This window comes from Typopeltis vanoorti, chromosome 26, assembly GCF_054136105.1.
Source record: "Typopeltis vanoorti isolate ZY-2024b chromosome 26, IOZ_Tvanoo_1.0, whole genome shotgun sequence".
In the NCBI taxonomy this organism is placed as follows: domain Eukaryota; kingdom Metazoa; phylum Arthropoda; class Arachnida; order Uropygi; family Thelyphonidae; genus Typopeltis; species Typopeltis vanoorti.
In genome coordinates, this window is record NC_143574.1 from 20,287,617 (window position 1) to 20,304,639 (window position 17,023).

The window sequence follows — 17,023 nt, forward strand, 5'->3', positions numbered from 1 at the left end:
ATTATTTCAATAAGGAATTACCATGAGTAGGCATATTTAAATAATTATAATACCAGAATTAACTTACCGAAATTATTATTTATTAATATAATTTTCACTTGAGTATCACAGGCATCTTCAGTACAAAGCTGATGGAATGATACTGACAATTCCAAAAGGTGCCCCTTAAGTAGCTAATGTAAGATAACTAAAAAAAAGGTCATTAAATTTTCTAGCTTATTAAAAAATAATAAAATAAATAAAAATAAATAATTAAATAAAATAATATATGCATACCCCCCACACACACAACATTCTCGTCATGAAAGTGATCAGAGCTTACTCCACCTTTACCACGGGTTGCATCATACCTGAAAATACTTCAGGTGAAACTTGACTTACCTGCTTGTTTGTTTACTTGGGAAAAATTATTAAAACCAATTTTATAAAATTGCTTGGTATCTTTAACATATATATATATATATATACAGCAATCCCTCAATTAGTGTGCCTAATGTGTTCTTTAAAACAGGCGCATTAATCGAAAACGCACTAATCGAATATAATAACCTATGGAAAAAAGTATAATTCGTTCCTCAAATTTCTTTTTTGAACCTTAATTTTTTTAAATAAAAGAATTAAGGAATGTCTCAGGGCCTAGTTAAAGGAAAACCATGAAGCTGAAAGACAATAAAACATATTCAGAATATAAATTTTATTATTCTACTTCTTAACAAAGAATTGAGCTGATGTAGTTTGGCAGGCATTTTTTTTTTTTTTTTTTTTTTTTTTTTTTTTTTTTTTTTTTTTTCCATACAACCGACGGTATGGCCCTATTGCCTCTTCTACTCTTCTGCAAATTTTACTGCTTCTCTCTTCATCAGGGTCAGCATCTAAGCATTGCTGCTTATAAACTTCAATTGTACGAAAAATATTTTCAAATTGTTTCTGTGAAATCTCTTTTGGCTGACTATCAGTGGCTAAATTTTCTTTATATTCTTCGGAATCTTCCCGCTGTGCATCTAAATTTAGCAGGTCAGAATCACTCAATTCTTCAGAATGAGATTTAATTAACTCTCGATTGTTATCATTGAAGCGGAGAAAGAAATGAAGGATGTACGAATTGGTAGCCAACACGCGAAATCACGTGCTTTATAGATAAAAATTCCCAACTGTTATACAAGCAAAATAGTTACCACTTTTAAAACTACAATGATCATAAAAAAGAAGTTAATTTTCCGACATGTAATAATAAACAACTCATCCCAGAAGACGGATTGATTACCCTATTATTGGAATGGATTCTCCTTTTTGTGACATGCATAGAAGTGTTGAAGGGTCTCGAATCTATGGGCATACTATAGCAGACGGCATAAATTTTGGCGGTAAAAATTTGGAACATAGTATACGTAGTGTACATGGAAGTAGTGTAGTAGTATGCCATTAAAAATAACTTAGTAAAATGTTTTAAATCGGTAACTAAATTATTTCATTCTGGTGAGTGATTTTTTAAAATAGTTAGCCATAAAAATGTATAGATAGAAAATTTTTAAAATCTGTAACATTTATTTTTAAGATGTATATAGGTGCACTAATCGAATTTGGGTATTGAAAGAAAATGATGCACTAATCAGGGGATTAATGTACACACACACACACACACAATTTTTAAAAAAATTTAGTACTTTTTAGATCAGCTAATCTTTCCTATCTCCCACAAAATGGATAGACGTAGACCATTGGATCTGTTTTAGTTAGGAGAGTGTAGTAAAGTTTCACAATTTTCTTTGTAATTATTTAAATATGCCTACTCACTGTAATTCCTTATTGAAACACGTATCGACACTTTACGGAGAGTCTATTTTCAAGCAGTCTGCTAGATATGGTAAAGTATTAGTAAAGAAAGCTAAATGCATTAATAGAATAATATTCCTAAAGCGCTGTGAGATAGCTCAGGTTCCTACCTGCTGTAAATTAAAAGAAGTTTTTAGGTCTCAGAAAGCTCATCTGATTTATTTAAAGGATAGTAGGTCACTTCTAAATTATCAACTATACAAAGCTAAAAAATTTCTAACCCTGTTAAATAGAGAAGTTGTTAATATCAAGAACGCCTTAGAATCTGTATTAGTGGCTGAAACTTTTAACACTGTTTTGCACATATCATCGACTTCATACCTAAAGGTTTTTAATGCTTCTCGTGATTAATTAAAGCGTAAGTTTGGTGCACTGGTGAGCCGCTCTAGAACCAGTACTAATATCTGTGATACAGATAGACTAGTTATCAATGTTTTCGGCTGTCCACTAACAGACAATGAACGTTTTGTTTTATCAAAAGGACATAATTTCACCACTGCTCCGAATAAGGTACCCCCTGATGGATTTTTTTCACAGCATAGATAGAAGTGTTTGATCCTTATCTAAAAATGGCTAACAGTATGCATTTTGAATGTGCAAAAATTCTTTTTCATGCCACGCCTCCTCATCCTAATCTCTCTCTTATTCAGAATTTAAAGCACTGAAATCGCTGAAGAATAATAATAATTTAATTATTACAAAAGCTGACAAAGGAAAGGCTGTGGTTATTCAAGATAGAAGAGAATATGAGAGAAAAATGTCTCTATTACTCTGAGCCTATTCAACTTACAGACCCTTCACATCAGATCCTACCAGTAGTTAATTGAAAAGAATTAATTCTCTTATAGATAATGTGTCTACATGGGATGAAGATCAAAAGAAAAAACTTGAAACCTTCTTTGGTCGTCCACCTAGATTGTATGGTCTTCCTAAAGTTCTTAAACCAGGTATTCCATTAAGACCAGTTGTAGACTGTATAGGTTGTCCCACTTACAAAATTTTTATCAAATTTACTCACTTCTTCAACTAGAAGAACTGCTACTTATATAAAAAATACTTTGGATTTCAAAAATAAAATTTCATCTAAACTAATCATTTGATATGATTAGTTTAGATGTTATTTCATTATTTACTAATTTTCCTTTATCTGACAGCATTGAATTACTACAACAAAAATTTCCTTCAGACATTGTTAAAATATTTGATTTTGAATACATTCTGGTTATTTTCCCTTTAAAAACAAGTTATATCAACAAATTGAAATAACAGCAATGGGCAATCCTCTTTCTCTTGCTATCACCGACTTCTTTATGGAGCACTTTGAACAATGTATTTTTGACAACATTTCACCTAGACCTACTCATTGGTTCAGATTATGTAGATGACATTTTTGCTATTTGGAATGGCTATTTTTATGAATTATAACAGTTTCTTTCTAAATTAAATGAGTTTCATCCAAGGATCAAATTCACCATAGGGGAAGAAGTAAATAAACAGTTAGCCTTTTTAGATCTTTTAATCTTTGCCAACCAGATGGTAGCCTACATTTCTCTGTTTTTAGGATGAAGACACATACAGGCCATTATATCCATGCTGAATCTCATGACCATCCCAGTCAAAAGGCTGGAACTATTAAAACAATGGTTCATTGGGCCCACTCCTTATGTTCTTCAAATCAGTTATTAAAGAAAGAATTGCAACATATTTTTTCAACTTTTTTATCTAATGGTTATAAGAATTCATTCATCAAAAGAGTTTTTAGTAGTTTTGGCATCTCTGCCTCTTCAAATATTGAAGAAATAATTCTTATTTCCATTCCTTATGTGTTACGCATAGCAAAAGTTTTAAAACCACTAATATTTTCGTTGCCTTTTGCCCAATTAGAAAAATCTCCCACCTTTCTCACTTCTCCACATCTCAATCATCCAGGTGTCTACCAGATTCCTTGCTCATGTGGGTTATCTTATTTTGGACAAACAGGAAGATCTGCTTTTGTTCGGCTAGAAGAACATGTCTTATATTGAATACCTTGAATCTGAATGGTCTCGACTTGCAGAGCATGCCATCAACACTAGACATAGAGTTCATTGGAACAAGACAACAGTCATTCACAAAAGTAGGTTCGTCATGGAATGGCTCGTCATGGTAAAGAAACATGTGAAACTTTACTTCACTCTTCTAACTTAAACAGATCTGATGGTCTAGGTCTATTCCCTTTGTGAGAGATAGTACTTTTTAAATCAGCTAATCTTTCCTAACTTTTTTTTTTGTATATATATATATATATTATGCATATATTATTTATTCATTTATTTTATAGTCATCCCTTGACTTATGTCCAGTTTCCATTCATTCCAGCAGGACGTAAGTCGATACATTAAATGAACAGAGTTATAGGGGTTAGGGACTTAACTGCAATAAGTATACTGTCGTTTTAATTTTTAAATCTTATCATAAAACTGTACTGTTACTGCCACTATAAAAGAGTAGAATAATTACCCAAATCTTCCTCCACAATCACATCTTCATTACCTTTCCTGTGTGACCAATCAGGCTGTGGCTCTTCTGGTGTAACCTTTGTTTTTTCTGATGAAAATTTCCAATGTGCTTTGCTTATTCTTCTTCTTCTTTTCATCATAAATTTGTTCATAGCAAGCAAACGCATCATGTACTTTCCTTTCTACTAATAAGTAGCGTTCAACATTGGGGTCCATGTCTTCAGCCATTTTGAGAACATCACTAACTGCAAGAACGTTTCTGCAAGATCCTCCACTGTAAATTGTTTAACTACCTCTTCCTTTTTCTCTTTTCCCTCTTCCTTTTCTGCAACAGTTGTTCCTCCAGTTCGACAAATTCTTCGTTGGTCAACTCTTCAGGGGAACTTTGTATGAGTTGAATTATGTCATCATCATTCACTTCGAGATTCAGATTGTTTGCTAGGCCCACTCAATTTACAAAGGTCTTCATTTTTTTCAATACTTCTAAAATCTTGCACAAACCTTTTTAATGTCTTTTTCCATATGCCACTCATACACTGAGAGGTACTTCGTTCCAAGCCACAGCAATATTTTTAATAGCATGATAAATATTGAATGTCTTCCAGAATTGTATGAGAGAGTGATCGTTTCCTTCAGTGGCAGAAATGGCGTGTGAAAAAGTTCTCCGTAGATAATAAGCCTTAATATTTACTAACGTTCCCCTTTAGTAAATATATAATATTTACTAAAGGGGAACTCATTCCTTGCTGTTATGTGTGCTACTACAGCAGCAAAAAAAAAGTCAATCGTGCTGATCTCCTCACTCTAGACACTCTGGCGACCAACATTAGGTTCTTACATGGCAGTGAACCCAGGGAAGAAAAGACTAAAAGCTCCAAGATGCTCTCCTTCCTGATGCCCATCTGACCTCCATCGAGCGAGAGACTCATCATGGGATCTACACATTATTGTACACAATGCTCATCCAACCATGCTTAAAACTGATTCAATGCGTCTACATTCACAACACACTCAGGCAATACATTCCACTCACCAGCCATTCTCCGTGCAAAGAACCTACTCCTTATAGTGTGAGGAAAAAACAGCCATGACACCCACCTTAATAAGATGGAGGTCCTCCTTTTGCTGTGATGAATGCCTACGGGGCATATTTTCCAAGCATACGATAGCAATCGATGGAAATTTTGGACCATTTTTCCTGTAGGCGTGCAATGAGGTCATGGACGTGTGTGCTGATGTCCCTTGACCTCACCCGATGCTTTGGTTCATCCCACAGATGTTCAGTAGAGTTGAGATTAGAGCTTTATGGATGCCAGTCAAGTGTATACAGCAGTCTTATGACACAGTGTATTGTCTTGTTGAAAGAGACAATTGTGAGTTCCATAGAACGCCAAAGTAGGAAGCATTGCTCTGTCCAGAATGTTCAAATACCTCTTGGAATTCATTGTTAATGGCATCGCAAACAAAGGTCCGAGGCCAAACTAGGAAAAACAGTACCACACTACCTCCAAATTTCATAGTTCAGGTTACGCACTCTGGTAAGAGACGTTCACTGGGCATCCACGTCCACACCTGTTCATCTGTTAAGAAGAGGGTGTAGTGGGATTCATCACTCCATTGCACAGCTTTTCAAGCTTCCATGTCCTACTGTACATGCCTTTTGCACCACTGAAGACAATGCAGCTTCAGTTCTGAATATTTTTGCACAGATTTGTGTTCTAGTCAATGCTCACAACTTCACATTCAGAATGTTGGCTGATGAGTAGCAGTTTTTACATATTATCTGTCATAGTAATCTATGGTCATGTTCAGCAAGTGTGGTGGGTCGTCCAATGTGGGTAGCACTTGCTGTTGACTCCCTTCGCATCCATCTCAGTATGGTATCACTGATTGTTGACCTGGGATAGCCCAATTTGTCAACAGTTTGTCAAACAGATAAGCCTTGAAGTCTTATGAGAATGCCTTTTTTTTTAAAAACTCTGTAGTTCTCTTCTCACAATAGTTTCACCTTGAAACAGTTGTACTAACTTGGGAGCATCATATTCCTCCCATTTATACTTCCTGCAAACATGTGACTCTCATGGAAAGGCTTAGACATTGGTTATGCATTTTTTACTAAGTAATTTAAGGAAATTACAACGTCACTAGGATATACATTAAAATAAATTTTAATATACTTCAATATTTCGGCAACGTCACGTTGCCGTTTTCAAGAAACTTAAGAACAAGACACGTGCACGCAGGCACAACAAACAGTAAAATGTAAAACAGTAAAACATTTTACTGTTTGTTGTGCCTGCGTGCACGTGTCTTGTTCTTAAGTTTCTTGAAAATGGCAACGTGATGTTGCCAAAATATTGAAGTATATTAAAATTTATTTTAATTTATATCCTAGTGACGTTGTAATTTCCTTAAATTACTTAGTAAAAAAAAACATGCGACTCGTTATATGGCATAATGCACTTTGCCCATTGGGTGTCCATTTACATCTTTCCAAGTAGTGTATCTTGTTTACTGCTGTAGCCTTTGCTATGGTACAGTATGGCCTTTTCTGTTCTTGTGTTGGTAAACCTTAAATCAGCCAACCAGCCAAGCTACTACAACTGGAGTTAATTATTTTTTAAAATCATTTTTTTAAAAATTAAATATCAAGTTTTCTCATCTGATGGATTCCAAAATTTCCAGGAAATTTTTCTTTGTCATTTAACATGACATTATTCTAGATATATCACCACTTTCACTTCTCCTATCACAGTTTTATTCTTTTCTTTCCTTTTCCCCTCTGAAGAGTGACATCAATTAATCAAGAGTCTTACTGGTTATCCTTTGGTTCAGTCCTATATATACTGGTTTTTTCCTCTGAATATGATTGTGGCATCTTGTTAGTGAATTTTTGAAATAGTTTTTATTGCATATTACATTTTTTTAAAAATATGAATCCTTCCCATAATAAAAGGTGTAAGCCTGTCATTCATTAGGTTCTGCAGGTGAGCTTCATTTAGAGTATTCAAATTTTTTATGAAGACTAACCTTTATGTTTCAGTTTATCATCATTATTATGATATGGATATGACCACTGCAGATGTAGCAACAGATTAAGATGCAGAGATGTTTTAAATGGGTGCATAGCATATTTTAATATTTTACAGTATATTGATAATAAGCTTATTTTCAATGATTTTATTGAGGAGGGAGTATGAGTTTTCATCATTGACTCCTTGCCTATTTCTTTTAGATATTTGAAAGTGAATATTTATTGATATTTTAATAATTATATACAGTGGTGAGCTATGGAAATATTAACAAAGAGCTCGCATCGTCGAGCAAAAAAAAAAAAGAAAAAAAAAAGCCGTATTTCACACAAAAACTTTTATTAATACAGCTTGTGTACAAATTCCAATCAAAACGTGTGAGAGGACAATCAACCTCTAAAGGCTATCATTTTTAAACAAATATTTCATGATCTAAACATGAAATATTTGCACACAATCAACTGTGTTAATTTATCTTACATAAGAAAAACATTTTTTAACTATAACAAGAATGAAATCTTTTATAAAACATTTGATTGGCTACTGGTTTTACCATACAATTGGCTACCAGAAGAGAGAAGGGTGAAGACAGCACATGCATTTATATTATTTTCAAACTTGGGTGCATTTGTTATAGATTAGTTGAAACAATAATTCCAAATAATCTATACACTGCCGAATAGGCTAATTTTTATACTGATTATATATATATATATATATTAGGATTAATTTTTGTTACTTGTTCTGCAGTTATATTTAAAAGACTTCACAGGTATTTCATTAATATCTTACTGTTGAAGATCAATTTATTTATCAAACACAAAGTTTGATAAATAAAGTATAACAGTTAGTACTAGAGTGCAGTTTTATAATCTGCTACACTATTTCGCAAGATATATGGGAGGAAGTACAGTGACAGCTTACAGTATATGTATTTATAATGCACATGACTAGAAAAATAACACTGTCATGTGTGTGTGTGTGTGTGTGTGTGTGTGTGTATATATATATATATATGAAAAAGCTTTAATGACTGATACTGAGAGATAAAAAGATGACATGATATATTTGAAAAGATACTACTAGTACACTAGTTTCGTTGAATTGATCAACATCTTCAGGTATCACAATCAAAGAAGTATATAAAGAATTACAGAGACTTAAAATTGTAATAACAGAACAAGTACAATTATGATATGGATATGACCACTGCAGATGTAGCAACAGATTAAGATGCCAAGTATGCAGAGATGTTTAAATGAGTGCATAGCAAAGACAGTAACGTGTTTGAAAACAAAATGCAATCTTGAGTTCCAAACAAACGTATACTATGCACTGTCACTAGTGCGCCAGTACTGAACAGAGGCAACGTGTGCATCAGAGAAATTGAAACTCAGGCTGTTGTTGATATGAGAGGAATCTAGAGAAATTTCCCTAGATTCGACAATCTTTCTCTCAAGTTCATCATAGCACACATGGATGTTAGAAGTTTGAGTCCAGTTCACAATGTGTTGGCAGCCTTTGCCTAAGTTAGCTGAAAAGAGAACGTGGCTAGAGAGAGCATTAGCTCTAGTCTTGTTATAGGAGATATCTCTACGGTGTTCTTCCAAACGTAGAAGGATGGATTTAGCAGTCTGGCCATAGTATGGCTTTCCACAAGCACATAAAATCTTGTACACTCCTGGAAACTGAGTTGGAAGATGTTTCTCTAGCCATACTGTGGCCAAACTGATAAATCCATCCTTCTACGTTTGGAAGAACACCGTACAGATATCTCCTATAACAGGACTAGAGCTAGCGCTCTCTCTAGCCATGTTCTCTTTTCAGCTAACTCAGACAAAGGCCGCCAACACATTGTGAACTGGACTCAAACTTCTAACATCCATGTGTGCTATGATGAACTCGAGAGAAAGATTGTCGAATCTAGGCAAATTTCTCTAGATTCCTCTCATATCAACAACAGCCTGAGTTTCAATCTCTCTTACGTACACATTGCCTCTGTTCAGTATTGGCGCACTCACGACAGCACGTAGTATATGTTTGTTTGGAACTCAAGCTCGCATTTTGTTTTCAAACACGCTACTGTCTTTTTGTACTTGTTCTGTTATTACAATTTTAAGTCTCTGTAATTCTTTATATACTACTTTGATTGTGATACCTGAAGATGTTGATCAATTGAACGAAACTAGTGTACTAGTAGTATCTTTTCAAATATATCATGTCATCTTTTTATCTCTCGGTATCAGTCATTAAAGCTTTTTCATAATATTCAAACTGAGTAAAAATGAATTCTGAAAATATATATAATAAAGAGAAATTTTATTTATTCAGGGGAGCAGGTGAGAGTCCTCTCTTACAACAGGACAGGTGAATGGTGTGAAGCCCAGTCACGAACAGGTCAAGTAGGATGGGTGCCTAGTAATTACATCACTCCAGTAAACAGTTTGGAAAAGCACTCCTGGTATCATGGACCAATATCTAGGAATGCAGCAGAATATCTACTTAGTAGCGGCATTAATGGCAGCTTTCTAGTAAGGGAGAGTGAAAGCAGTCCTGGTCAGAGGTCAATCTCATTACGATATGAAGGTCGTGTTTATCATTATAGGATTAGTGAAGATCCAGAAGGGAAGGTGAGTTTTCTTATGATACTATTAATAAATTCATTAGGAAACAAATAGAAAGTTTGTTAAGTTAAAGTTGAACCATTAAATAGTAGTCATTAGTTTTACTACAGAAGCAGCATCATGTGAAAACTACATCAATGAAGAAAAGAGTGATCTGCAAATCTTAATAGATGTTTTATAAATTTTTTACGTTATATAAAACTCTGAAACAGTTATATTTAATATATTACTTTCCTTAACATGTATGTGTCATATACAAGGTCTGACTCAAAAAAACGAGCTGTGCCTATATTTCTTTTTATTTAACAAATTGAGAAAATCAACTATGATCTTCAAGATAGTTCCCTTCTGAGTTGGCACACAGCTGCATACTATGCTGCCAGTGTTCAAAGCAATTCTGCAGATCATTTTCTGAAATGCCTTTGAGGATCTCCGTCATTTTTGCTTTCACATCTTCTACTGACAAAAAAGGATTCCTTTGAACACCGACTTGATCTTTGGAAAGAGGTAGAAGTCACAGAGAGCCAGGTATGGTGAATAGGGTGGGTGCTCAAGCACAGTGATGTTGTGATTAGCTAAAACTACTTCACAGACAAAGCATTATGGGCTGGCACATTGTCTTGGTGCAAAATCCAAGTTTCTCTACAATTCTGGTTGTTTCCTTCTCACGTGTTCACGCAGTTTTGTCAGGACTTCAAGGTAATACTGCTGATTTACCGTCTGACTGCTGGAAACCCATTCTGCCATTAAAATACCCTGGATGTCTAAGAAAATAATGAACATTACCTTGAACATCGAATGACTCATACGTGCTTTTTTGGTCTTGGAGATGTTGCTGACTTCTACTGCATTGATTGTCACTTGGTTTCCGGATCATATGCAAATATCCAAATTTCATCACAAGTAATTACCGAATTCAACAAATCTGATTCATCCTTAATGCATTGCGAAAGATCCAAACACAGTTCCTTGTGACATTCTTTTTATTTGTCTGATCAAAAATTTTTGGAACCATTTTTGCACAAACCTTTTTCATGTTCAATTCTTCCATTAAAATGCATCGAACACTTTACCTGTCCAAATGAACTTTCTACAGCACGAACCCCCAACCTTCTATCTTTTCAAATCACTTCTCGCACTTTTTTAATGTTGTCATCAGTAACTGCTGTGCATGGGTGGCCTGGGCAATCATCATCATCATCTTTCATGCTTTCTCTGCCTTCTATAAATCGTTTATGCCATTCAAAAATGCGTGCCTGAGGCATGCACTCTTCACTCTAAGCTTCAGTCAATAATTGAAAAGTTTCCATCACAGATTTCTTCAGTTTCACAAGCAATTTGATGTTAACTTACTGTTCACTCTTACACTCTAACATTTTCTGACTGAGGGTAAGAAAACGTCTATATTTGAATGCTCATCCACTTGTACTGAGTAAAGCGATGGAGTTGAGTCTTGCCTCACAGTGACAGGTTAGAACATGCTCTATAATTCTCAAGCTATAGGGTTAATCTCATGTTTTTTTTTTTGTGTCAGACCTTGTATATAATTTTGATGTTCAGGTTGTTCATGATGTTTGATGTTTTTCTTTTCTCATAGCCACTTTCTCTCTCTCTCTCATATAACACATAGAGAGAGAGTGAGAGAGATAGCACTACCTATGGTAATGTTGTTGCTGTATCGTTGACACATAGCCAACTTAGTGGACCTCAAGACCAGCATTACATACCATATCCACAACACTGTGAGTGAAACTCTGTTCTGTGGTTGAGCATGCGATTTCAGAATGTTGCCAACAATGGAGAACAGCATATCGAACATGTTGTTGTATAATCACACAATGCGGCATGTGTACGCTATTTTGTGTTGAATTGCCCACTACAGTGTTGCAGCCCCATGTATTGCCCTAGTGGCAACTTTTAGAACTAACATTGATTTTTACACAAAAATAAAATTCCATTGCAATACACATCATCATGTTAAATATTAAATCGTTCTGCTGAGTAATTATCCAGTTACAGCCTTTCAAAATGTGAACTTTAATTATAATCAATCTGTATATTTGGTTGGAGAGTTATAAAAAGGTTCAGTGTTGGGAGGATGCTGAGGATGATATAACAAATGGACAATTCATACTAAGATCATTACCACTACCAATACTTCATCAATTTCTTATCACTCGATTGAAATTATAGAAGAAAATCACAGTTTGAATTGTGAGTACTGAAGTCCAAAAACAAAAAAACTCACAATTTAAATATTCAAACTGCAGACAATGAAGCTTTAGGAATAAATAATCACAGAAGTCAGTAGTATCACAATTTGGAGCACAGTAAATGTAACAATCTGTGGCAAGGGAATTTTGTTTCAGATTGCACATAGGAGATCTTAGGTTTGGATATTCAATGACAAGGATGTTAGGATGAAAATATAGCTGCCATCCTCATAATGGAAGAAACCATTCAGTGTAGTTTGGATAGTTGAGGTGTACAGGAGTTGATGATTCATCTTATGTTTGACAGTATTAACAAGGAGTAAATATATTTATTAAGTAGCTGATAGTTTTCTATACTTCAGAATAGTCTCATCAGAGTACAAACAACTTGTAACAGTCAAAATATTGTTAAAAACAGTTCAAATTATGATAGAGATAAAGAACTAGTCTTAATTTGGTGCCCTGTAATATAATAAGATTTTTTTACAGTTGTTGAGTTAGAGTTGATCTTAAAATGACTGTCTCCCAAATTTTTGGTAAATTGATGTTGTTACACTCATTGAAGTTACGAATGTGTTTCATTGCTGCTGTTAATGCCAAAAATGGGCCCTCCAACTTGGAATGACTTCTCTGTAGTACTGTATTTTTCCTCCCATAAAATCCTGTGTGGAGAGATGTTAAGAGCATGGTCTGCCAGTTCCAATCACATAATGATAATAGTAAATGTATGTCTTGTGTTCTCTGAGATACATGTTAAGATATCTTCCTTTCTGCTCACAAAAGGCAAAGTCACAAGGACAGAGCACTTCATATATACTCTTGGGTTTGATAGAGAATTGACTTTGTTCTTCAATAATTGTTTCCCTTTTCATGTAAAATACGCTGCATGTTCAGTAAATTTTAATAATTCAAATATATCTAAGGAACATGGGACTTGAATTAAATCAAGGGTCTTTGTTAGTGATACATTACTTTTGACATTACTTCAGATTTTTAATTATGATTATCAAAACTAATCAAACTACAATAGATTCTTTCCTTTTGCAAATTTACATATTGAATATATAGTGTCCAAAGCACTCAACACAGCTATATCCAATCTTTAGTTTGGCTGTGGTAGATGTATCTACCATTTGGTCCCATAATCTAAATACATTAGATTTATTTTTAATGTATTTAAAAAGTCCTCTTCCTAAAATACACTTTACAATTGAAAAAAATAAAATGATTCTGCTTTTTATTCTTCTAGTCACATTAATCACAAATATGTTTTTTGAGTGATTCATCATCTTTGTCTATTTATAAAAAAAATCAAACACATTGGAAGATACTGAAACAATAACATCATCATCCAACTCGAAAATAGAGTATAATTAAAACAATAACTCCGAGCAGGGCTACTTGTTCTAATAACACAGCTCTTGCCACAGAATTTAACCACTATTTACATGTTTTGTCAGTTGTTACAACCCCTATAAATAGATAAAATGCAACATGTCCTTCCCCATCCTCTCCTAATGCACAAGGCTAAAGCACGACTTATCCCTTATATCTGGGATACATCTGAAAAAGATAGTTAAAGAACTAAAATATTAACTCCACATTAAACTAGCAGTTCTCACCTGCTTCCCAATAATACCCTTTGACTGGAAAAACACCTGTTCAAATCACATCTAGGACCCAAACAATTTCATAAGGCTCCTTTCCTTCAGGGTTACATGGTGATCAGCATTATTTCAGACAAATTATGGAGACTACAACTATGTTAGAAATAATTACTTGAATTTCCCAACATTTTGACTTTCATATTAAGGTCATCATCTGGAGTATACACACACACATATATATATACAGAGACAAGCTATATTACATTTCAGACTGTATGCCAAAGAGACAATGAAAAAAAAAAAAAACAAATTCATATAGATAGTTTTATTACAGCAAAAGTGGTGTCCTAATTTAACATGAATGTTGTTATATTAGAGTTAAGATTCTAGATTACTTACATTCCTATTTATAATTAACTCTTAGACGATAAGGTTATGTGGGTAGAATATGTGTCTTCCATATTCCTGGGATTTTTAGACCATTATTAAGATTAGGGTGATCGATAAGAATTTCACAGGCCTCCTTAAATTTACATTCATAAGGTGCCTTTCCAATCAATTCTATGTAGAATATTCTGGGCATGATCAGAAAGGCTGTATTTACTATAGTTATTAAATTTAATGTGCCGTTTGTTACTTTTTTTGGATAGGAATTGTGCATCCTGTTTCACCTATATAGGGCAAATTACAGATGCAGTGAATATGGTATACTCCAGGGCCATTGGAGAAAGAGGATCCTTGAATGAATATGTTCTTTAATTTTGCAGGAGGTTTAAAGGTGGCATTAAGGTTGTATTTCTGTAGTATTCTGTTTATTTTATCTGATTTCCCTTTAATGGCTGGAATGACTACAGTTTTATTGTAATTTAGTTTGTTTTATTTATTTTTTTTTTTTTTGGCCTATTTTCTTTAGGAGTACCACATTTTATGATGTCAATAGCTTTTTACTCAATTTTTGGACATTACTGTTGTTTTAAAGACATGGATACACGAAGAAATAATTTTGGACATACCTTTATAGGATGTTCTTGGTTGTCTTCTTATTGAGCAGCATGTGATGTATGGCGATAAACATTTATATTTCTGCTGAAGCATGACTGAAAGGAGGAGTGGGGGTTAAAAATGTGGAGATAGAGAGATGTGGGAGAATTGTGGGTAAGACAAAGTTATGCGATTTAAAATCTGGGTTTCAAGGGTGAGCTCTGAATTCTTTGGAAAGAAGGTGAAAGATAGAAATTTTGAGAAATGGAGAAGGATAGAATATGATGAAACAAGATTAGGGGTGGGAGTAATGGAGTGTGAGCCATTTTGACTGTGTGTCATCGAAATGCCACCTTTAAACCTTCTGCAGAATTAAAGAACTTATTCAACTCATCCAAGAATCCTCTTCCTCTGCTAGCCCACCCTGTAGTATACCATGTTCATTGCACCTGTAATTTGCACTATATAGGTGAAACAGGACACACAATTCCTATCCAAATAGAGAAAGGAACATAAACGGTATTAAATTTAATAACTATGGTAAATCTGGCTTTTCTGATCATGTTCTGAATACTCGACATAGAATTGACTTGAAATGCACCTGTTGTTTACACCACACCAAAACGTGGTAAGAATGTAAATTTAAGGAGACCTGTGAAATTCTTATCAACCACCCTAATCTTAACAATAATGATGGTCTAAAAATCCCAAGAATATGGAAGATACATATTCTACCCACCTGACCTTTTCGTCTAAGAGTTATTTATAAATAGGGCTGTAAGTAATCCAGGATCTTAACTCTAATATAACAACTCTCATGTTAAATTAGGACATCGCTTTTGCTACAATAAAACTATCTATATGAATTTGTTCTCTGATGATGGTGATTTTATAAATAGAATATAGCTTTGATGTAGTTTATTTCACTAGAGGTCAAGCCAGGAGAATAATAGTTGATCAAATCACTTTGTCTTTTTGGCATACTGTTTGAAATGTAATATAGCTTGTCTCCATGTATATACATATACAGGGTGTTCGGGATAAATTTGACATATTTATAATTAATTATATTTTTCCGTAAGTTACATGTATTAACACACACTTCTCTTCATTTAAAAGTTTGGACCCTTCTTCATTCATATACAAGATGTCAGAAAGGATGGATAGCTGGAACCCACCTGAATCATGGAAGAGAATAACTTGTATCATGATGATTCGTGCCCGCCATCAAAATAAGGATATTACGACTTCTGCCCAATGCTCCCTGAATACAGTAAAAACAATCAGGCATGAACTAGAGACTTGCAATGGTGACTACGAGGATGTAGCAAGAAGAAAGATCCCTAGCAGACGATCTGATTGCGTTCGTACAGCAGAATTCCTCGCAAATCTGCAGGAACAGGTGTTGAAGAACCCTGGCATTGGAATTCGGGCTTTGTTCGTGGAGTTGCTAACTGTAGTCAAGCTCTGGATAACAAGGGTAGCCAATGGTAGGCCGTATGTATGGCAGCAGGATTCGGCCCCTTGCCACACCTCTGGGAAAAGTCAAAAATGGTTGTCTGAAAATTTCTACGACTTCACCAGTCCAAATGTTTGGCCTCCAAACTCCCCAGACCTTAACCCCATGGATTATTTTGTATGGGGCGCAGTTGAAAAAGACACCAATCGCACTTCCAGTAATACAAAAGCCCAGTTAATGGATAAAATTAAAACAGTTTTTGCGGCCCTTCCCAGGGAGACTGTAGCATCAGCTTGTTCGAGGTTCCGAAGCAGAATTGAAGCTGTGATCGATGCTAATGGTGGTTATTTTGAGTAAATCTTGTTGATAGTATTGTAATTAACTCTGCCTGTAATGTTTTTTTGTCAATTCATTAAATTTAATAGATACAAAGAAGATTTTCTTTTTCCTTACGAAACTGTCAAATTTATCCCGAACACCCTGTATGTGTGTGTGCTACTATATTTCAACCTTAATATAAAGGTTGAAATATCGGGAAATTAAAGTAATTTTTTCTAACAATATAATTTGTCTGAAATCGCCTTCATAAGGCTTTTTCAGTTGAAGGTCAGTGAGCTCATCTCATACAGAGGTGGCAGGGTTTTATCCCACAAACCAGGCAAATATGGCCAGAGAATACATGTAATGAACAGACAATAAACTGGCTGTAATTCCAAATAACCAATAACCATTCACTGCAAGTTAAACTTGGTTCACTATCACATCCAGGAATGTGA

General features: G+C 34.5%; 1 protein-coding gene across 1 annotated transcript in view; it reads left to right on the forward strand.

Annotated features, from left to right (window-relative positions):
* The window catches only part of LOC150092387 (uncharacterized), a 265,602-nt gene that overhangs the window by 91,795 nt on the left and 156,784 nt on the right, over nucleotides 1-17,023 (forward strand). Inside the window, exon 3 of the mRNA XM_090415087.1 lies at nucleotides 9,695-9,993. Within this exon, the coding sequence (XP_090271213.1) occupies nucleotides 9,695-9,993 (299 nt within the window). The remainder of the gene's footprint in view (nucleotides 1-9,694; nucleotides 9,994-17,023) is intronic.